The sequence below is a fragment of the Cervus elaphus genome, chromosome 8 (genome assembly GCF_910594005.1).
Source record: "Cervus elaphus chromosome 8, mCerEla1.1, whole genome shotgun sequence".
Lineage (NCBI taxonomy): Eukaryota > Metazoa > Chordata > Mammalia > Artiodactyla > Cervidae > Cervus > Cervus elaphus.
Genome location: NC_057822.1, coordinates 28,030,436 through 28,052,002, shown reverse-complemented (window position 1 = coordinate 28,052,002; position 21,567 = coordinate 28,030,436). Strand labels below are relative to the sequence as shown.

General features: G+C 55.4%; 1 protein-coding gene across 1 annotated transcript; it reads left to right on the top strand.

Moving 5' to 3' along the window:
* Positions 1-8,386: 8,386 nt before the first annotated feature.
* On the top strand, positions 8,387-21,516 carry WNT6 (Wnt family member 6). Its single transcript, XM_043910009.1, has 4 exons — positions 8,387-8,680; positions 18,270-18,490; positions 18,717-19,051; positions 20,654-21,516. The coding sequence occupies exons 1-4, from the start codon at positions 8,601-8,603 to the stop codon at positions 21,113-21,115; spliced, it is 1,098 nt and encodes a 365-aa protein (XP_043765944.1). The 5' UTR covers positions 8,387-8,600; the 3' UTR covers positions 21,116-21,516.
* Positions 21,517-21,567: the final 51 nt, after the last annotated feature.

Genomic DNA, 21,567 nt, shown 5'->3' with positions numbered 1-21,567 from the left:
CTCTTTTGTCACTTGGTATTATTTTATAGGAACTGTTCTTTGTTTCAATACAGTGAATGTATTTGTCATTGTAATGCGTGCACAATATCCTATTGAATGATCAGATCATATTTGGTTTAACTAAACCCTATTACTGGCTAAGTACTGCATAAAGTTCTAAATCTTCATCTACATAGAAAAACATATTTATAATTATATTTGTATGCATAAAATAAGTTCTTTCTTTTCCTCTTAGGTAGCTTACACTGGGTTTCACCCCAGAGGTAAAATCATGCAAAGCATATGATCAGCTTTGTCAGCATGCCCTCTGGAAAGCACGGTCAAATTTATAGTGCCACAAGCAATATGCAAGAGTTTTCTCAGTCAGTTTTGAATTTAGAAATAAGAATCTGCCTGCAATGCAGGAGACCCTAGTTCTATTCCTGGGTCAGGAAGATCTGCTGGAGAAGGGACAGGCTACCCACTCCAATATTCTGACCTGAAGAATTCCATGGACATGGGGTCGCAAAGAGTTGGACATGACTGAGCGACTTTCACTTTCTAAAATATTGTTACTGACTTAACAAGTTGATGTTCTTCTTGGTTCTAATATTTTTTAAATTTGCATTTCTGTTATGGTGACCTTGCAGAAAGTGTTCTCTTAAGGCCCAGGGGCCAGTGTCCCATCTTGCCAAGAGATGGCGCTGTGACTCTGTGCTTAGGCTTCCTGAGACAGACTAAGCAGCCTGTTACGGTGTGTGTGTGTGTATGTGTGTGTGTACCAGGAGAGGGGATGTCAAGAAATCCTCTGGTTCCCCCCCACCAGAACCCCAGTTTCACACCTGAGGTCAGAAAGACCTGGTTTTGGTGAGGAGGTGACTCCCCACCTGCTGAATCTGCTTTACCCCCACCAGCAGTGTATCTACCACCCTCTCAAACTCAACAGAACCCAAGTTCCACTGCAGGCCAGACGTAGACCTTGTTGCTATTCAAGCACTAAGTCCTGTCTGACTCTTTGCGACCCCATGGACTTCAGCATGCCAGGCTTCCCTGTCCTTCACCATCTCCCAGAGCTTGCTCAGACTCCTGTCCATTGAGTCGGTGATGCCATCCAATCATCTCATCCTCTGTGGCCCCCTTCTCCTCCTGCCTTCAATCTTTCCCAGCATGAGAATCTTTTCCAGTGAGTCAGCTCTTTACAACAGGTGGCCAATGTATTGGAGCTTCAGCATCAGCACCAGTCCTTCCAATGAATATTCAAGATTCATTTCCTTTAGGACTGACTGGTTTGATCTTGCATTCCAAGGGACTCTCAAGAGTCTTCTCCAGTACCACACTTTGAAAGCATCAATTCTTTGGTGCTCAGCCTTCTTTATCGTCCAACTCTCACATCCGTACATGACTACTGGAAAAACCATAGCTTTGACTACATGGACCTTTTGTAGGCAAAGTGATGTCTCTGCTTTTTATTTTATTTTATTTTTTATGCTTTTTAATATGCTGTCTAGGAGCAAGCATCTTCTTTTTAGTGTCTTCTAATTTCATGGCTGCAGTCACCGTCCACAGTGATTTTTTTTTTTACAGTGATTTTGGGGCCTAAGAAATAAAGTCTGTCACTGTTTCCATTTTTCCTCCATCTATTTGCCATGAAGTGATGGGACTGGAGACATAGATCATCACACCCTCTCAAAAACTCATAAGCAAGTGGAGGACAAAATCAACTTGAAATGCTGTACTTCCTATAAAACAGCTTCTAAGTGCACTGAGGGATTGGGAATCGGAAAGATTGTCTCCAACTACAGGGTGGAGTCTTGGCAGACGTGGGGGCTGAGCTGGGTCAGCTGGGACAGGAGGCAAGTGAGCAGAGCACGGAGGGGAGGAGGTGGGGGCCAGGGTGGGGGTCTGACCGAGAACCACTGTGAGTCTGGAGCTCTGGTGGAGACTAACAGGAGATGAGGTTGGGGAGACCCCAAGAGAGCCCAACTGTAGTGTGACCTGATGCCATGCCAAGAAGCATGGACTTGGTTTTGTAAGAGGTATGCACATGGACGTGTCACAGCAATAAAATGGTGGGGTTATCCTTGTGCTCTGGCAAGAGTAGCCTGAGATCTAACTGATTCAGTGGTTTTCCTAAGCGTGTTCTGTGGATACATCAAGGGCCATAACCCACCAGGCTCCTCTTTCCCTGGGATTTCCCAGGCAAGAATACTGGAATGGGTTGCCATTTCCTTCTTCATGGGATCTTCCTGACCCAGGGATCCAACCCGTGTCTCCTGCACTGGCAGGCAGATTCTTTGTCACTGAGCCACCTTGGCTTCTGTGAAAGCGCAATGCTTTTTTCCCCCTCCTGCCTCTGTGGCCCCTCCTCAGTCTCCCTTGCAGCCTCTTCCCCTTCATCCAGCCATGAAACACAACTTCATGAAGGCTGCTCTCACTCCTCACTCTCCTCTGGGCTCAGCTTAATTACACCCTACCTCAGGATGACTCGGGCCTCCCCGCTGAGCTCCAGACCCATATATCCACTTGCCTCCTTGTCAGTTCTTTGTGAATGTTTTCAAAGCATCTTTAATTCATGTCTCAAACTCACCCACTCCAGTTCGCCAAATACTGGTCCTCTTCCGGCGTTCCTCGCCTGAGTGGACATCCCACCATTCATTCTGTTGTGGGGCCAGTTAAAAATCTCAGAGGCACCACCCTTGCCCCCTCCCTCTTCCTCATCCCATTTCCAACCTCTCCCCAAGTCCACTGACTCTACTTCCTCTACAGCAGTCAGCACTATCCGCTTCTTTCCTCACCTCTGTGTGGTCCACGCAGGTGGAAGCCGCAAAGGCTTTCCTGGACCACTTAGGGCCACTGCGGAATCTCCTAACTGATCTTGCATGCACTCTGGCTCCTGTCCAACCCCCTCTTTTCAAAAGGAGAGCTGATAGTGTCACCACTGTCCCAGTGAAATCTCCACTGCTTCCCATTGCTTTAAAACATTTTTTTTTATTAAAATGATACACAAAAGAGTACAGAATCAATGTACAAATGAAACACTCTTGAAACCAGCTGCCATGAAAGGAGGCAGAACTTGGCTACCATCCCACTCCATGTGCCACCTTCCCTCACCCCCAGAGAAACTACTAACCTGATTTTTATAGTAAGCATCCACAGATGCTTCTTTGTCATCTAAGCATACATCCCGAAATGTTAGAGTTCCCAAAATATTTTGCTTTTTTAAAAAATTTATGTCTGTTAGTTCTCTTTTAATCTAGCAGCTCCCCTCTATTTTTTATTCTCCCTTCTTCAAATGTATTTAAAAGAATTCCCGTTGCTTTTAAAGTAAGAAAAAAATTTCCCTTCCATTCCTATAAGGTTTTACTTGGTCTGATCAACCCCCACTCCAGTCCCTCTAGCCTCTTTCCCACCAGGTTGCTTTCTACTCTCTTGTCAACCTCAAGCCAACCTTGAGTGGATGCTCCCCACCCCCACCTTGGTGCCTTCTCCATATCCCTGCAGGGCTTTACAGGGCTGCTCCCTTGGCCAGAAATGCTCTTCCCTCCCTTGCAGCTCCCAGTTAATTCTGACTTATTTTTGTATCTCACTTGGGGGGTCCCCCCTCTGAGAGGCCTTTTCCACCTTCCCTGACTTGATCAACCCTCCTGCCCAAGCCTCTTCCAGTGCTCTCTCTTCTCCGAAGCACAGGTCAGAGTTGTGATTTTTCCATTTGTTTGTGAGATGATATGATTAAAAACTGTCGGCTCCATGAAAGTGAGGATTATGTTTGCTTTTGCTCACCATGTCTTTCCTCTATTTAGCTGGGTGCCTGGCACATTGGTGGAGAAGGAAATGGCAACCTATGCCGGTATTCTTGCCTGGGAAATCCCATGGACAGAGGAGCCTGGCGGGCTACAGTCCATGGGGTCGTAAAGAGATGGACATGACTGAGTGACTAAATAACAACAGCTGGCACATAGTATGTGTTCTGTTAAAAAATTGCTGACTGTTGTCCAGGGAGAGAGAGCCAGCAGACACCGACGCAGTTAGGAGGGTGTCTGGTCCTGGAGACCTGGGTGGAGGAGATCTGATTCCCTGAGAGGTGAGGGCTGAAGCAGTGAGGATAGGCGGTGTGACCTGGGAAGGAGGGATAGTGTGAGAAGAGGGTGGGGACTTGTCTCCAGAACCCCAGAGGCCATGCCAGGGATCTTCTGCCTACCCCATGGCCTCTAATGCTGGAGCCAGGCCTGGACAGGGATGCCTGGGGAGGCTCCTGGGCCCAACCACTCCTCCTTGGGGCCACTGGGGCTGAGCTAAGTAGAAACAAATGTTTCCTGGCTTCCCACCAGCCCAGTCCTAGTGGGCGAGCAGCAATTCCTCCCTCTCAGCCTCTGCTCCCCCCTCCGCCGTCCCACCCTCCCACCCCACCGAGTTCTTTCTCCCTTTGACTGATGGAGTGATGGGAAGGCTGGAGCATGGATAGGTTTGAGAGATGTGGAAGATACAAGGCAGGTGGGTTCCATGGGGAACCAGGGCCTGGGGTGGGGGTTCCCTTGGACAAAGGCCCAGAGGCAATCTCAGGGGAAACTTGACCTAAACTGCCTAAAGCTGGGAACCAGGCATTTGAGTTCCCACTCTGGGCTGGAAAGGCACATTCTCATGATTTCAGGTGGGCTGGGAAAAGTTAGACTAGCATCTGGGATTCAGAAAGGAGAGGACAGCGGTTCTTCCTTTCTTCTATCTGTTTCCTTCTTGCCATCTCTCTAGAGGGCTGGCCTTTCCGCTCTCTCTTCTCCCGGGACCCAGAGACCCAGGGCCCTGAGGAATTCTCAAGTCCCATCACCACCCTAAAGGAATGAGAGTTAGGTCTCATTGCTGGGGAAAGAGGGAGGGAGGATGGTGGGAAGGGAGAAGAGAGAGAGGGAGAGAGAGGTGATTGGGAGGGGAAGGGTCACAGGCCCAAATTCCTGGGCTCCTGCAGCTTCAGTCATTCTGAGAAACAAAGAAACAGAGAATGATTTAGAGAGAGACACAAACAGAGACCGAATTATGGAGATGGGGAAGACATGAAAAGACACACAGAAAGACAGTGAGAGAGAGAGAGAATCCGACAGAGGGCTCCGCTTTCCCCTGCAGCGAATCTGATGTTATCTTCCCCAGCTGCCTCTCTCCCCCTCCACAGTCCCCACTTCTGCCCCTCCTTCCTCTCCAACCCCATAGCCAGACAACCCTGTTTCTCCGTCCCCTCCTCTCTTTTGGACGGGCCTAGACCTAAGGTGGAGGGATGGGGGAAGAGGTGGAGGGGGCCGGGAGGACAGAGAGAAAGAGATCAGTGCGGCACCCCATCCATGCTACAGAGGTGGTGTGTGTGTGCACGTGTGTGCACATGTGTGTGTGCACGTGTGTGAGTGCGTGATCTCCAGGAAAGCCAGCATGTGTCTCAGTCTGAGCCAGCCCACCTGTGTGGCCTGCCCTACCTGTGGATGAAAGTTATCCAGCATCGTCTAGGAGAGGCGAGGTGTCCTGTGGTTTCTGCGAGGCTATCTGGAAATCTATGCCCAGCTGTGGGTGTGTGTGAGTGCGTATGCTGTGCATGCACCTCGATCTGTCTTTGTGTGCCTCTGTTTCCATCTCCTAGTTTCCCAGCCCTTCTCCGTGGAGGGTCTTCCAAGGTGATAGTGATGGCTTGAAGCCTCAGGAACATCTGAACTCATCTCTGTTAAGGTTTGAGGGCTTCAGGAGTGAAGTCATGGCTCTCGCTCTGCCCAGATGCCAACCAACACCTAGATGGGGGTGCAGAGAAGGCAGAAAGCAGTGGGCAGAGACAAGGTTGCCCTTGAAACAGAGGCCTTGAGAATTGATGTTTCAGGAGACCTGCCCATCCCCTCCCTGCCCCAGTGCTTCCACAGGCACTAGTGGGCCAGCTGTTTCTGGAATGGGATTCTGGGGTGCTTGAGTTGGGGGAAGGATGAGGACCTGGGAAATCCAGGGGTGGCCAAATATTCTACAAGGTCTGGCCAGAGAGAGTACTGCAGGAGGGGTGGGGCGTTCTGTGTGTGTTTGTAGGAAAGGTGGGGGGTGGGGGCAGAAAGGCCGCCTGCGGGGGAGAAGGCTTCTTGGCAAACGCCCCAGTTTCCTGAGCTGATCCCTGCTCCCTGCCACTGCTCCCAATTCTGTTGTTTCAATAACATCATTTTTATCCACCCCACAGAGAGACCGTGTCTTAGGAGGGGGAGGCGAGGGGCAGGGCTAGGGCATGAGGGGGTGGTAGTGGAGAGAGGCTAGGGTCTGGAGGGAGCAGGGACCAGATTTGGGGCGCTCCCTCCTCAGGCAGAAGCAGGGCGGTCCCAGAGCCCAGGTCCCCTGATGACAAAGACAAATACATTAAAATTCTTGCCTCAGAGAAGAATGCAGGATCAGGAGAGCATTTCATAATCTGCAATAACAGTAGCAGGGTGGGGGCGGGGGGGGGGGGGGAAGAGGGTTCGGAACCCAGGCAGTGGTTCCCAGGGGGTTGGTCATTGGCCACCTGCAGCCTCTAGGGACCGCCCCCCCCCCCCCCCCCCGAGCCCTCCAGCCGCCTGTTCAGCACCATCTGGCCTGAGTGTGGGCCCAACCTTGGCTGCGTTGTTGAGTGTGCAGGGTCCGGAGTTGGCATTGCCCTACAGAAACAGCAACTGGGTCCAAAATTAAAAGGTGCAGGGGCTGTGCCTGGCATCTGGTTGCTATTAAAGGCTAAAATGGGAGGGGCTGCACTTGGGCCACGCCCCCTACCTCTCCAAGCCACTAGCCCCCTTCTCTAGAGCACTCCAGCACCCTCACCAGAAGAACTCTCAGTGACCAGGACAAGGGGTTAGACTGATTCAACCTGGACACCACAGCCCCAGGCAAATCCAGGGGCTTCCCTGTGCCCCTAGGCCAACGTTTCTCCATTTCTTTTCTCTTCTCCATTTGCTCATCCTTCGTTTCCCAGATCTGCCTCCTCCCCTGGGACCCACATCTGTGGTCTCTTCTTACACCTCCAGCCCATCTTGATCCACTTGTCCCTACACTCCGAATTGTGGCTTCTCTCTGCTCACCAGGGTGTTTCTCTCTCTTATCACTCTTGGCAGTGGCCCTACTCCCCAAGTTCAGGTGCTCCCCACTCCCACCCCCACCACCACACACAGTCCAGAAGACCAAGAGCTTTCCTCTAGACGCCTGAAGTTTCTGCCACATGGACTTGAGGTCCTCCATCGTTCTCTCCAGCCAGGAGCACCCGCACAGCTTGATGGCCGCTCTGGATAGAGGTGGAAGGGAGACTGGCCCTTGCCATGGAATGTCCAGCACCACCTGTCTCTCTGCACCCCCGGGGCACACGGGGCTGGAGCCAGGAGCAGGGACTACAGCTCCCTGCCAGCCCGCTTGGCGTGATGAATGGAGCTGTCCTTCCTCCCCACGGGGGCCTTTGATCTCCCCTCGTGGGGAGGGGGCCAGGGGCATCAAAGACATTTTTGTGGCATTAGAGAATCAGATAAAACGCCATCTCACCTGCAGCTGCCCTCCCACCCGCTCCGGCCCCGGCCAAGCTGTGGGAGCAGTGATGAGGCAGGGACCCTCGGACCCACAAGGCCCGGCTGCAGCGAGTCCTGACCCTTCGCTCTGCAACCTCCACTCGGTCGCTCGCTTGCACGTGCGAGCACTTGATCGCAGGCCATAAAGAGGTTCCTCTCTCTAGCTGCCTAATCTGCCCTCCCGCACCTCCTCCCCTCAGCGCCGGCCTGATGAGGCGGGGGCTGGGGAGCAGAGTGGAGGCCCATCGCTTCCTCCATGCTCAAGAAAAGGCTGAAAAACGGGGCTTGCGGCGCGGAGGCGGGGTCCGGTCAGAGGTGACCCCCTCCGGAGTCTGCCCATCGGGCCATCGAGTTCGACACCCCTCCCCGGAGCACCCAGCGCCGGGGGCCGACTGCGTCTCCCGGCCCCCGCTCCAGCATCCCACTCCGCACCGCCCCCCAACCCAAACTCCCTCATTCCTGGGAAGTTTTCTCTCTTTACAGTCAACAAACCTGTCAAACGTCTCCCTTCCAGCCCGTCCCCCATTCCTTCGCTCCTCTTCCTTCCCCCCGCTTACCCTTCTCCACCCTGCTTCCCCGCCCCTCCTTGCCCCCGACTCCAAGCTGCGGCGGGGGGCTCCCAGGCCGTGAGAGAGGCGAGGTGAGGGGGCGAGGCAGGCGAGTCCCCCAGCCACGAGCGTGCTCGGGCCCCGCCCTCCGCCGAGCTCCGCGCCCGCCGCCCCGGGGCGCTCGGCTCCCTCCCGAGAGTCCCGCCGCCTGACTGTCGCAACTGCCACCCCCACGGCCCCCCTGCCCCCCGCCCCCGCCCCGGCCCCGCTCCCCTCCCACCCCCGCCCCCGGCTCTGATTTCTTCTCCCGAGCGAGCTCGGCAGGAGACACAGGCTCTGGCTGCCCTGTCCGCTCTCCGCCTCCGCCGCGCCCTCCTCGCCCGGGATGGGCCCCCCCGCCGCCGCCACCGCCGCCGCCGCCGCCGGAGCCATCGCCTCCCGGCCGCCGCCGCGCTCGCCCTGAAGCCCGGGCCCCGGCGCGCAGCGGCTGGCCCCTCAGCCTCGCGCCCTGCCCGCACCCGCCGGCCCTAAAGCTGTCACGATGCAGCCGCCCGCGCCCTCCCGCCTGGGGCTGCTCCTGCTGCTGCTCCTGTGTCCGGCGCACGTCGGCGGACTGTGGTGGTGAGTGCTGCGTCTGGCTGCCCCCTCGGGGCCCCTGGAGCTCGGACTCGGGGACCTTGGGGCCGAAGGTGGGGCTCCGGATCGCGCTCCCGCCGCCTCCCGGCTCTACCTGTGCGCGGAGCCCAGCCCCTCGGCAGGAGACGCGAGGGGGAGGTGCGTGCCGCTCCTGCCGACCTCCTCTAGGGGCATTTCTGAACTGCCACTTAGACGTGCCCACACACCCCCTGCCCCCTCCCTACATTCTACTGTATTTCCTCCCCCTGTGTCCCACCCCCACCGCAGGTTACGCGCTCAATCCAGATCACCGAGGAATCAGCGGATGGGTAGGAAAGAGATATGGGGAGACGGGGGCAAGATCTGTAGTCTGAGATCCGAATAAAAGAGTGTGTGTTAAGACGGCTTTGGATTTAGGGGAGACAGGCTGAATTTGGGGGAAAGAGAAGAACAAGGTGGGAAGCCACTGGCAGGGAGAGCCAAGCTGTTGCCTCTTCCCGCCCTACTTTGCCCACAAACCCACCAGCTTCTCTCTGGGCTCCTTCAGAATGGGTGGGAGGGGCAGGAAAGGGAGCGTAAAAGGGGAAACTGAGTCAGAATCTTCGCTTTCTCTTTCTCCTCCCCGAGCAAACAGGAGGAAAGGCAGGAAAAGGACCCAGACTCCTGGCCCTTCCAGATGTAGAGGTCATGGATGAAAAAAATGTGCTGCTGGGAATCGTGGAGGGTCCTGGTGGAAGGGAGCAAGGCCTGGCCAGCCAAGGGATGGGGTCGAGTTCCCAGACTGCCCTAGCTAGAGCAGATACTTAAGCAGCTGATGTTGCGGGAACTTGGAGTCTTGCGGGATGGATAGAGGCTGGGGAGGTGGGTGCCCGGCCGGGACCGCTCAGCGATCCGGATCCCGTAGACTTTTTTTCCCCTTCTCAGTCTTGGGAGCAGCAAGGACCCGCCCGGAATAGTTGTGTTTAGAGAGGAGGGACTTGGACGCTACCGCTGGTGCATTAGCCAATCCTAACAAGTCAAAACCTTGTCTATTTGCATACCGCCATGTCATTGGCTGGATTCTCTACCCTCCACTCCTCTCCCACCCCGGATTTGGAAGAAGGGGTGGGGCAGGCAGTTCCCTCTTTTCTAGGAAGATAGCTGGATGCCCACACAGGGAGCTGCTGGCCACGATCCCACTTCCATGATGTAGGAGAGTAGTCCCTCAGGGTGTCAGTGAGGGGGCCAAGCCAGGGCGACCTAGGTCCCGGCTAGGGAACATGCGTCCTTGGATCCTGACTTAGAATAATGCAGTAGCAGCTTTGAAATAAAGAGACCTGCGATCTAATCTCCCCCCATTGTCAAGCCTATGACCTTGGGCAAGTCACTTCTCCCTGCTCCCCGATGTCTCAACTGTAAGATAGGGAGTCGGTCCTCCTACCTGGAAGGCTTGATAGGAGGGCTGGGTGGGATGACCTACAGCATAATCTGACGTTGGGAGGTGCTTCTAAATGTAAGTCCTCTCCTCCACACCCCAGGTTCTGGCCAGAATCCCCATGGGTGAAAGGGGGATCAATTTACATTAAAACCTAGGGTCTCTAGCAAAATTTTGCAAAGGGATCTCTATCTCTTATTCCCCATACACACCTGTCCTAACTTTGCCCTTTCTCAAAGTATGGAAACAGAGGTCTCTCCCTGAGGGCTGTTGTCTTCCTTCCCCACCCCACTCCACCCCCTACTATTTGTCCCAATTTTATCATCCTTCCACTTAAAAATACCACTTCCTCCATGACGCTGCCCCTCTGTCTTCCCTCCCTTGCCTTCTCTATGCTCACTGCACTCCATGCATTGGACACTATGCCAGTTAGGCATTTCACTGACTGCCCTCTCCTCTTGGGTCCCCTTTCCCGCTTCTGGGAGGCGGAGCCTTTGTCTTTAGGGCCTGGAGACTAAAGGTGCTGGGCGCAGCTGTATGGAGATCTGCTGGGGTTTGTGTTCATGGTGGCCCCTTCGTTTGGGAGGGGCTGCTGGGTGGGAGCCATGCCGGAGGAGGAGAGACCTCGTCCCTTGGAGACTGACCCTGAAGCTCGAAAGGAGGGAGTGGGGGAGGAGGGGAGGAGGGCAGGTGTGGAAGAACACAGAGGCCTTCATGGCCACAGCTGCAGGGCAAGCCGGGTGAAGAGTGAGGAGTTGGAGTGATAAGGTGTCTGGCGACTGGCTCACTCAGATACTTTGGAGAGGCTGTCCCCACCCCGGAGGCTTCACCTGAAGCAAGAGCTTCTTCAGGCAAGAAATGTATGGGCTGCTCCCTGATGTCTAGGACTGGTTGGCTGGATCCTTTCTTCCTGCTTCTCAGAGAACACTGACCAGGCGGGAGCTCCAGTGGTGAACAGGAAAGCGGCTGCCCTCACAGCAGCCCATTGCAGTCCTTGCTGTCATTCTAGCAGCAGCCAGGCTGGGAAGACTTAGTTCTCCAGGAACTCTGAGTGACCGGACTGTCCTGGTTAGGAAAGGAGGGCCCTGGATGGGTATGGCCCAGGCCTTAGGCTCACGGACCTGGCTCTAGGTCACCCAGAGTTTCTCCTTTCAATTTCTTCCCTCCTCCCCCTTCTTTCCCGCCCCCTGCCCCGCCTTCTCCAATGCTTTCTAAACTCTGCCTCTGACCTCTGTCTGTCTCTCTCTCATCTGTAACCATATCTTTGTGAATCACAGAATCCCAGATTCCAGGACATTGGCCAGGCTCTCTTGAGGTCATCTTGTCCAGCTTACTGCCTCCAGGCTATCCAGTTTATGCTCTGGCCCTGACAGATTCTGTCCTGGTCATCAGCTCCCAGCCCTCCCATCCTGCTCTCTGCCCCCTTCTCATCCTCCCCCAGGAAGTTCTTCTCAATATCTGGCCCATCTTTATTTCTACCTTCAATCAGTAAATGTAGAAAATAGCTCAGTCTCACAGAATAGCCAAATCAATCTCCCTTCTTCTCTTTTCCTCTTTCCATTTGATATTTTCTATGAAAGAAACTAACCCTCCCATTGTTCCACTAGGAAAAGCACCACTCAGTCTCACTCCCTTCCCCCATCTCATCTTCCCTATGGAAACAGGAACGAGGTGCTGGTCAGCTCTGGCCCCTCAGGGAGGCAGGGAAAGGACCCAGGCCTCTTCCTGACACCCAGGCTTTCCAGCTGTGACTTCCACCACCCCTTCCCATTCTCTCTTTCTCTGGGGCCCCTGACCCTTCATGGGCAGTCCTGTTGCTGGCTCCCACAAGCTTAGGATGGGGTAGATGGTGGGGGTAGGGTGGCCATCCAGGCCTCCCCTCCCAGCCCCCCCACCCTCGCCTTGGCAGCTTCCCCTGGAGGGAGACAATGGGGCTGTGAGCAGAAAAGGGCAGGGGCAAAAGGAGGCTGGCTTGGTCCAGGCCAGAGCATGCCCTGAGCCCACCAGAGTCCTGGCACCGTGACATTTCCCGGGGGGTGCAGTCCCCTCCTGCCCCATTCTCATCGGAAGCCAGGAGTTGGGTGGGAGCAGGAGCTGGGCGGGGGGGGGGGGGGGGGGGGGGGGGAGTCAGCGGGAGGCTTGATCATCAGGGCCCAGCCAGGGGGATTCCAGAATGTGTACTTTGATGAAGAAATGCAGCAGTGGAGGGGATGAGGCGGGAGTGGGGGGGGTTGTGGGGTATGGGCAGCCGGGCTGCAGTTAGGCTGGCGGTAGGGCACCCAGCCAGCCAGAGCAGGAGGTGCTCAGGAACACAGAAGCCTGTCCCCGGGGAGTGGGGAGAGCGCCCTCTAGCCTGCACCCTCCTTCCTGCCAGGGGCAGGGTGGGGCGAGGCCCTGAGTGCTTCCCCTGGACTGTCCGAGGTGGCGCAGAGGGAGACAAAGGTCGCTGGGCAAGTACTTCACCCACTCTCTGCCCGGTCTCTTTGGCTGTTTCCTCCAGCTTGGAGCCCTCTGCTTAATCCAGAAATTAGATCTAGAAAGGACCCTACAGATCATCTGGCCCAATCTTCTCACTCTCAGAGAGAGAGAAGTCTAGCAAAGTTCAGGGACAGGAGGTGACTTGCCCAAGGCCACCCAGAATGCACGTAGCTGAGGGTTGGGGACCAGGAGTCCACCTCCCGATGAGTACCAGGAGTGCAGAGGGGTAGGGGTCAGGAAAGGGGCTTGCACAAGCCCCTTCTGCTCCCCCCATCCTCCCCTTCTCACGGGGCTTCGCCACCTCGGTTTGGGAGAGCAGATGGCACAGGGCAGACTCTCTGCAGGATATCCAGTGGATGGTCATTGTGTCCAGGCCGCTGACCAGCAGCAAGCCATCTTGTGTGGGGAAGTCATTCAGGGCAGAGAAAGCCCCTGCAAGGGGAGAAGTGTGAGGAGGTGGGAAGGGCAGCACCTGGGACTGGGCAGAAAGAACCCAGTTGGGCCGGGGGTGGGGGGTTGGGGAGCCAGGGAATGGGGTGGCTGGTGGGCGGTGGGGAGGTAGGGGTTAATGGAGCTGGGGCATTACTGACTTTGATGTGGTGGTTGGGATGGGGGTAGGGACTGGGGGAGGGGGAACAGTAATTACTGAGTTAGACAGAGCAGGACAGGACAGGCGGGCCGGGCACAGGCCCGGGCCCAGCCTCCTCGGCAGCCCAGCCGTCAGGCAACATTTTTCTACCCCTTCTCCACCACCCACCTCCCCCATCCCTGTGCAGCCCCCACCCACAGCCCCAGGGCTCAGGGCTCCCTCTGCTGGCTCTTGGGAGCTGAGGGTCAGACTAAGGAGTACCCAGAATGAGTGCGGGGAACTAGTGGGGATTTGGCTGTGAGACCCTTTAGAGGAGCAGGCTTCAGAAAGGTCTGTGATCCTCTTGGCCTCAAGAATCCACCCAGGAGTGCTGGCTGGAGAAGGGAGGCAGTGGGTGGGGAGATCTTGGAGGGTGCTCCTGGTCCATGGGTTAGACTGGCAGGGGAGGAGGAGATACTGGGATCCAGGCTAAGAAGAGTTGGAGCAAAGCATGTTCTCAGGAATTCATACCTGCTGCCTGATTGCCATGCACTGTGTAGGCCCAGGAGATGATTAAGGGTGTGAATGGGAAGTCACCCATGGGAAGACACTTGTGGAAGCCCACTCTCTGGACAGGCTCTTTTCATTGTGTAACCCAAGAAGTAGGCAGGTATTATTATTTATTTCCACTTTACAGCTGAGGACACTGAGGTTCAGAAGGTCAAGTTTCCTCATCCATTCAACAAAGGCTAAGTGCCAACATCCCCGGCTAGGGGCTTGTTAACATCGTGGAACCAGCAAATGGCAGAGCCCAGATCCAAACCCAAGTCCAATGGATTTCCAAGGCCCTGAGTCGTATTCTGCTAATGACATTATACTTCTCCCTGAGATCTTTGTCTGGAATGAGTTTATATCTAATTGGGAAGATAAGACAAGAAGATGTGACAAAACAATTATGCCACTGGCCAGGATGACAAACAACACCCCCCGCCATGAGTGACACCAGGAGTGAGGCAGGTGGGGGAGGTCAGTGAGGGCTGGGGCCCACCAGAGTTTCCTTAGAGCAGGTGGGATCTGAGGCGTGTTTGGAGAGATGCTGTGTGAGATTTGGATGACTTAGGTGTGAGGAGTGGGGGTGTCTCTAAGTTCAGAAACTTAGCGGTGTGATCTGGGATGGATGCAGAGTCAGCCAACCCTGATCAGACTAAGGACCATGTGGAGGACAGTATGCATGAGCCCCTGAGGTTTCAGAAGCCCTTGGGGCGCGAGGGCTGTTTCCTCCAGTCCCTCTGGTTTTTAAAATATTTGCCTAAATTTCTTGTGATGGGGATTCCCCCATTGAGTGGCCAGGGTCAGTCCCCTCTCTTGCTTGCCTGTATAATAAGGGTGAAGTGGGTGGAAGTGGACTAGAAAATCTTCCACCCTCTGAATCCAGGCATGTAAAGGTAAGTTAGGCCAGAAACCCAGGCCTCCAAGGCTTAGATTCACAGATGCTGCCAATAGGAAGTGGCTGCCCCCTGGTGCCACCTCACTTGGCTACTTATTCTACCAACCGAGGTCCCTGGGAAGGAGATCTTGGCACAGGAGGCCAAGCCAGCTAGAATGGCCAAACCCAGGCTTGTTCCTTCTTGTCTTCGTACTGATTTCTTTTAGGGCTAGCTTTGTTTTTTCTATGCCCAGGAGCGGCTATTTGTTTAGGATCTCAGATCCTACATATTATATATTTCCTACCACCACTCTGCTCCAACCACCAGCCCCCACCCAACACGCAGATGCTTCCAGACAGGCACCACTTTCCTAGGCTGATCTCAGGCCAATGCTAACTCAGAGGCCCCCAAAGCAGAGTTCAGTCTCTAAGCAAGCAGAAGGGAAAGAAGGAGGGCAAAGGAAGAGGGGAGGTGGGGAAGTTATTTTGTGATTCAGTTAAAGATGGTGTTAAAGTTTAGAGAGGCTATTTGAGTCTGTCTTGCCAACTCCTTATCTTCCTGACGCCCAGAGAGGGAAATGACTTGCTCAGCATAGCTCAGCTCACCCAGAGTGGACAGAGACCAGAGTACAGATGTGAGGCCTGGTGTTTTGCCCAACGCTTCCCTGCCAGTCCCCTTCTGGAGTTTCCTTTCCTGTGACTTGAAGATGGGAGTGAGGACAGGAGGGCAGGGAGCAAGCTGGTCCCATGGGATTCTAGCTGCTACTATTGCCCATCCCTCCTCCTGACCGGCTTGTAAACAAGTCTAGTTCCCAGGCAGCCAGCCAGCCTGAGGAGCCAGACCCGGACCAGAAACTGACTCCAGAGCAGCCCCTCAACCCTGTGCAGGGCCAGCCCCACCTCCTGGGGGCCCTGCCTGTCGTGCTCCTCCTGATTGCTCTCCTATCTCAAGCTTCTGGGAAAAAGACAAGGTCAAGAGGTTCTTTCCCTTTCTCGCCTGCATAGCCCACCCTCTCCTACTTCCCCAGAGCAGGAGGGGGGAAAGAAGCGGGATGGGACAGAGTAACCTTGGGAAGATAAGGCCAGTCAGCCTTGGGAAAATAGGGAGTTAGCAGAGGGCAGGATTGGGGAGGGGAGACTGCGGAACTTGGCAGCTTGGGGGTGGAGTGGGGAAGATGGGTTTGCAGGGTCCCAGGCTCCCAGGTAGAGTTCTCAACATGCAGGTGGCAGAAGAGGAGTGGATGGCTGTGTGGAGGTCTGTTTCCCCGCCTCTGAATCCAACTGGTGAGAAAATGTTTCTGGAAGCTAATTAGGAGTCATGAAGCCACATGCGGACAGGGTTCAAGTGAGGACCTTTTCCTTAGATGGCTCCTTCATTCACTCAAAACACATGTATTAGATGGTATTCATTGGAGAAGCATAGTAATCATTCACAATATGCAAATTTTCATAATAAATATTGGAGGGGAAATACAAATTAAGCAGCTAAAAATCTGCCATGGGAAACAAAAGTAACAGTCCTAACTCTCAAGGTGCTCCATAGTCTTATTCATCAACCTTGTACAACCATACTGGAAGTTGCCTCCACTTATTTTTGTAATGAAATGGGATAAGTAAGTAGAAGGGGGGTGAATAGATAGATAGAAATAAAGATAGATAGATAGAGACTGATCAACTAGTATGGCCAGGGGTTTTCCTACCCTTGGCCCACTTGCCCCTGCCCCATCTATTACTTCTCTAGGGATGTGAAAGGGTTGGGGCTGGACCTTCCCAGGTACAGTGGTAATGCAGTGATGGTAAGTCCTAAGTATGGAGGCAGGCAGTTTTGGATTATGAGTCTCTCCACTGAGGAGAGAACTTTGGTTCCTGGACTACTGGGGTAAGGGTGATGACATTGACTGGACAGGTTGGTGATGGGGGTGGGGTGGAGTGTGGTAGGAGACTTTATAGGATTGAGGACTGAGCTCAAGGATTGAGCTTACACATCTTCCTGCAATCACGTCTTCAAGCATCTCACTCCTTAGTGAGAGAAGTTCTACCTTAAGACCTAAATTCCTCCTGCTGCTATTTAAGCCCATTACATCTCATTGTGGGCCCAGAACATGCCTGGGCAGCCCATACTTGTGGAGCAAATGGGGACAGTGGGGTGGATGTGCACTAAAGCTAAGCTGAAAAGTAGGCCACCTTGACCTTTGGCACATATCTACCAACATTTTCCTCCAGGTTTTCTTTCTCGTGGTGTCGCTTCTCCCCACCCAAAATCTTATTCCACCCCCTGCTAAAGGCTTTTGAGTGGTTTCAAATTACCCTCAGCCTAAATGCTCTACCTACTTATTCTTACCAGACAGCGATCTCAGCTAAGTGCTCAAATAAGAGCATTCCAATTAAAGTAGTCCCCTCCAGGTGTGAATACCCAGCCAAGTGAACCTTCAGGGGTATGATGTACAGCGACTAAAAGGAAGTGCTAGCCTCAAATGAAACAAAGGCTGAGAATGGAGGGATTTCTGCAAGTGTGTGGAAGGTCTTTACCCACCAAGTCAAGGAGTATCCCCTCCCCAATCAGTTATGTTATCTGCCCTGCCACCCCCGCCACATGCACTGGTCTTGGCTTGCTACCATCTTGCTCTGGAAAGGTCACAGACCCTGGAGCAGGAGAAGGGTCAGTGCCATCTACTTTACAACATGGCTTCAGAGACTCAGTCCCCAGTGCCTTCCTCCTGCTCAGGGAAACAGGGAGATATCGGGGGAGGGAGGGATCTGACAGAAGGAGAAATCTGGGCTAGACAGGGGGTGTGACTTTCCTTAAAGGCTCCCTTCCCTGACCGCTCTAACATACCCTGGCTTGCTGGGATTGCCCCACCTTTCTAGCATCAGGGCTAATCAGCTAACACAAGACCAGCTTGTGGTCCACTAAGACCAGATCCTTTTCTGACACTGTCTACTTTTCTTTTTATTTCTTTATGATATGTACCTTCTTTTCTTTGACAGCTTACTTTTTTTTTTTCCTAATTGCATGTATTTATTATTTTTATTTTTGGCTGTGTTGGGTCTTCATTACTGTGGGAGGGCTTTCTCTAGTTGCAGCGTGCCCGGCTTCTCATCACAGTGGCTTCTCTTGTTGCAGAGCAGAGGTTCTAGGATATGAGAGCTTCAGTAGTTGCAGCACATGGGCTCAGTAATTGTTGCACACTGGCTTAGGTGCTCAGAGGCATGTGGGATCTTCCAGGACCAGAGATCGAACCAGTGTCCTCTGCATTGCAAGGCTGATTCTTAACCACTGGACCACCAGGGAAGAAGCCCCGTGATGGCTTGCTTGATCTTCCTTCCATTAACGTCCTCTTCCTCTCCCTTTTGGGTTAGACCTGGTGAATTTTAACCTTGGTCTACCGGGTACCAGAAGCCTTCACCTTGAGTCAAAATCCTGTAAGGATTTATTAATGAATATGTACACAGAAGGATAATACTGACTCTTTGCTCTATAGCAATTTCAGCCTAGAATCTAGCTCAGAGTGCGCACACACACACACACATACACACACACACACGGAATAGTAAGAGAACCAGGTGGGACAATCTATCTCAGTTGGGGGTGCTGGTGGGACAGGAGGCATGTCACAGCTCCCGGCTGTGGGCTGGGCGCGGCTGGTCTCCCGCCCCTCCCCCAAGCTCTTCGAGTTACAACCATGGTCTGCTGTTCTTTACTTCCCAGGGCCGTGGGCAGCCCTTTGGTCATGGACCCTACCAGCATCTGCAGGAAGGCCCGGCGGCTCGCAGGGCGGCAGGCTGAGTTGTGCCAGGCCGAGCCAGAAGTGGTGGCCGAGCTAGCGCGGGGCGCCCGGCTGGGGGTTCGGGAATGCCAGTTCCAGTTCCGCTTCCGCCGCTGGAACTGCTCCAGCCATAGCAAGGCCTTCGGGCGCATCCTGCAACAGGGTCAGTGTGGGGAGGACCCAGGAGGGGGCTGCTGTCTCGCCGTTGGGGGAGTCAGAGGAGAGGGTGGGGGTGGGGGAGGCCCACGGAGCCCCACTTCCTCCACGGGTCAGAGGACACGGCCCCGATCCTGTCTCCCAGCCCCACACCACGCTGCCTCGCGCCCAGCGCAGCGCCCCAGAACCCAGCCCGGGTCTTGCTGTCTGACCGCCCCTCCCCGCCTCCGCAGACATTCGGGAGACGGCCTTCGTGTTTGCTATAACGGCGGCGGGCGCCAGCCACGCGGTCACGCAGGCCTGTTCCATGGGCGAGTTGCTGCAGTGCGGCTGCCAGGCGCCCCGCGGCCGGGCCCCACCCCGGCCCCCCGGCCTGCCAGGCACCCCAGGGCCCCCCGGCCCCGCGGGGTCCCCCGACGGCAGCGCCGCCTGGGAGTGGGGGGGCTGCGGCGACGACGTGGACTTCGGGGACGAGAAGTCGAGGCTCTTCATGGACGCGCAGCACAAACGGGGACGCGGAGACATCCGTATGTTGGTGCAACTTCACAACAACGAGGCGGGCCGGCTGGTGAGTGGGGACAGGCACGTATAAGGGTGCGCGCGTGTGTGAGTGTGGAAATGTGGGAGTGTGGGTGAGTTTGAAAGGATGTGGAGACTGTGGTATATGAGGAGGAGTTTGTGGAAGACTGTGGGGAAGTGAGGGTGTGAGTGGCCTGCACAGTGTAGGAGTTTGTTAATGTGTGGGAGGCCACTTGGGAAGATTGGCTGGGGGTGTGGTTGGGCCAGTGGGAGGCAAGGTGGCTGACCTAGACGAGGGAGTCACTTGGGGGGCCTGGGAGGGCTAGGGGCTGATGGCCCAGTGGGCAGGGTAGGGAGGGGACACGCAGGGAAGAGGACCCAGGGCCTTTAGGGACCTCAGGTAGGGAGGACATACTTCTGAGACAGGACAAGTAGGGCTAAGCTTGGGTGGCTAGGGGCTGCCAGGGCAGGGGCTGAGGAGGGAGACCAAGGCCAAGGATGAGAGGAAGGACAGAAACCCAGTAAAGGTATGGGGTCTGGAGGTTGGGGAGCTGGGAGAAGTGAGGGAGGCTCCAGGGACAATTTTCTTGCAAAGGAGTGAAGGACGGACGAGTAGTGGATCCTGATGGTAGGAGGGGTCAGGCACAGGCCAGGGAAGCTGTGACAGTCTAGGCACTTGTCAACTGGCTGCCTGGCAACCCCAGACCAGTCCCTGCCCAGAGCCCTGGCAGCCTCTCCCCTTCCCTCTATGATGAGCAGAGCCTCAGGAGCTCCTGTTTAGGGACAAGAAGAAGTATGAGTCAGATGTTGGGGGGGGGGAGGGGAAAGAGAAGGGGCCTAGGAGGGGGCCCGTAGACTTTAAGACTGTAGATAAGGTTGGCCCCTGGACTCTGAGCTTCCGGAAATGATCTTTCTGGGGCATCTGACCCCATAAATCTCTAGCAGGGTTGTGAATCTTCCATTCCAGCTTCAGACATAAATGGTAAATAAAGGGCAGGACTCCTGGGTTTCAGTTCTCAGTAGGGCATTCATAGGGGCCCTCCTGCACCCTATGCCTCAGTTCTAGGGTGTGCCAGGGAACCCCCACATCCTATGTCTTGTAGGGTTCTGGCCTGAGGCATTGGGCAGGGGGGGAAGAGGGGACTCAGAGAGGAATGTCCAGACAGGCCCACATACCTGTCGGAAAGGGTTGGGGAGGGTTGGCGGAGACAGAGCCCAGGCCTCCTGCTCTGCCTGGGGCCCTGAGAGCAGGAATGAGAAGGCTGGCTGGCAAGAGGAATCCGTGCGACAGCTGCCACCTTTACCCCCTCCCTCCAGGGAGAATCTCACCCTTGCTGTCCATTCCGCGTTCTCCCCCATTCCTTGGCTTTGGATCCTGGGATCTCTACACTGCATACTGTCCCCCACTCCCCACTGCTCCCACTTGGCCATCATTCTTCCTACTCCTCCTCTCCGGGGTGTTTGGCCCGTGAGTTCCTCCTTCCCACTTTGCGCGCTCTCGCTTTTTTGTTTGTTTGTGTTTTTTTGGTCTGCTCTTTGCAGTCTTCCATTCACCACCCTCCCCTATCTTATTTTCCGTCTGTCCTCTGGACCTTTCTGCGCCCCACCTCCCGGATCTGTTCCCATCCGCCTGCTCTTCTGCTCCCCGCAGGCCGTGCGGAGCCACACGCGGACCGAATGCAAGTGCCACGGGCTGTCCGGCTCGTGCGCGCTGCGCACCTGCTGGCAGAAGCTGCCCCCGTTCCGCGAGGTGGGCGCGCGGTTGCTCGAGCGCTTCCACGGCGCCTCGCGTGTCATGGGCACCAACGATGGCAAGGCTCTGCTGCCCGCCGTCCGCACGCTCAAGCCGCCGGGCCGCGCTGACCTGCTCTATGCCGCCGACTCGCCCGACTTCTGCGCCCCCAATCGGCGCACGGGTTCGCCGGGCACCCGCGGCCGCGCCTGCAACAGCAGCGCCCCGGACCTCAGCGGCTGCGACCTGCTGTGCTGCGGCCGCGGGCACCGCCAGGAGAGCGTGCTTCTCGAGGAGAACTGCCTGTGCCGCTTCCACTGGTGCTGCGTGGTGCAGTGCCACCGCTGCCGCGTGCGCAAGGAGCTCAGCCTCTGCCTCTGACCCGCCGCCCGCCGCACCCGGAACTGCGCGCGGGGCCGCCTCTCGGCATCTGCGGAACATCTGGGCGCCAGCAGAGGGCGCTGCCTCGGCCCGGCTTCCCTCTGAGAAAGTCCATCTCCCAGGCCTCTGGAAACTGCGAGGCGGTGGGGCTTGAGACTTATGCCGGTTCATCAAGGCCCAGGGCACTGAAGGAGCCGCCCGACAGGGGCTCCCGGGGACCTCATGAGGAGACCATATAGAGCCTCTCTCTCCTCGGCCCCCAGATGGAAACCAAAGAGCCAGTTTCTAGGCCTCTGGATGTGGGGCTCCTCAGAACTACTGGCCATGGGGTGGGTGGGTGAGTTTTGTATCAATAAAGATATTTAAACCAATAGGATATATCAATAAAGATATTTGAACCTGGGCCCAGGGCTTGGGAGGCGGGGCTGCTGTGGGGACAGGCTCTGAAAGGA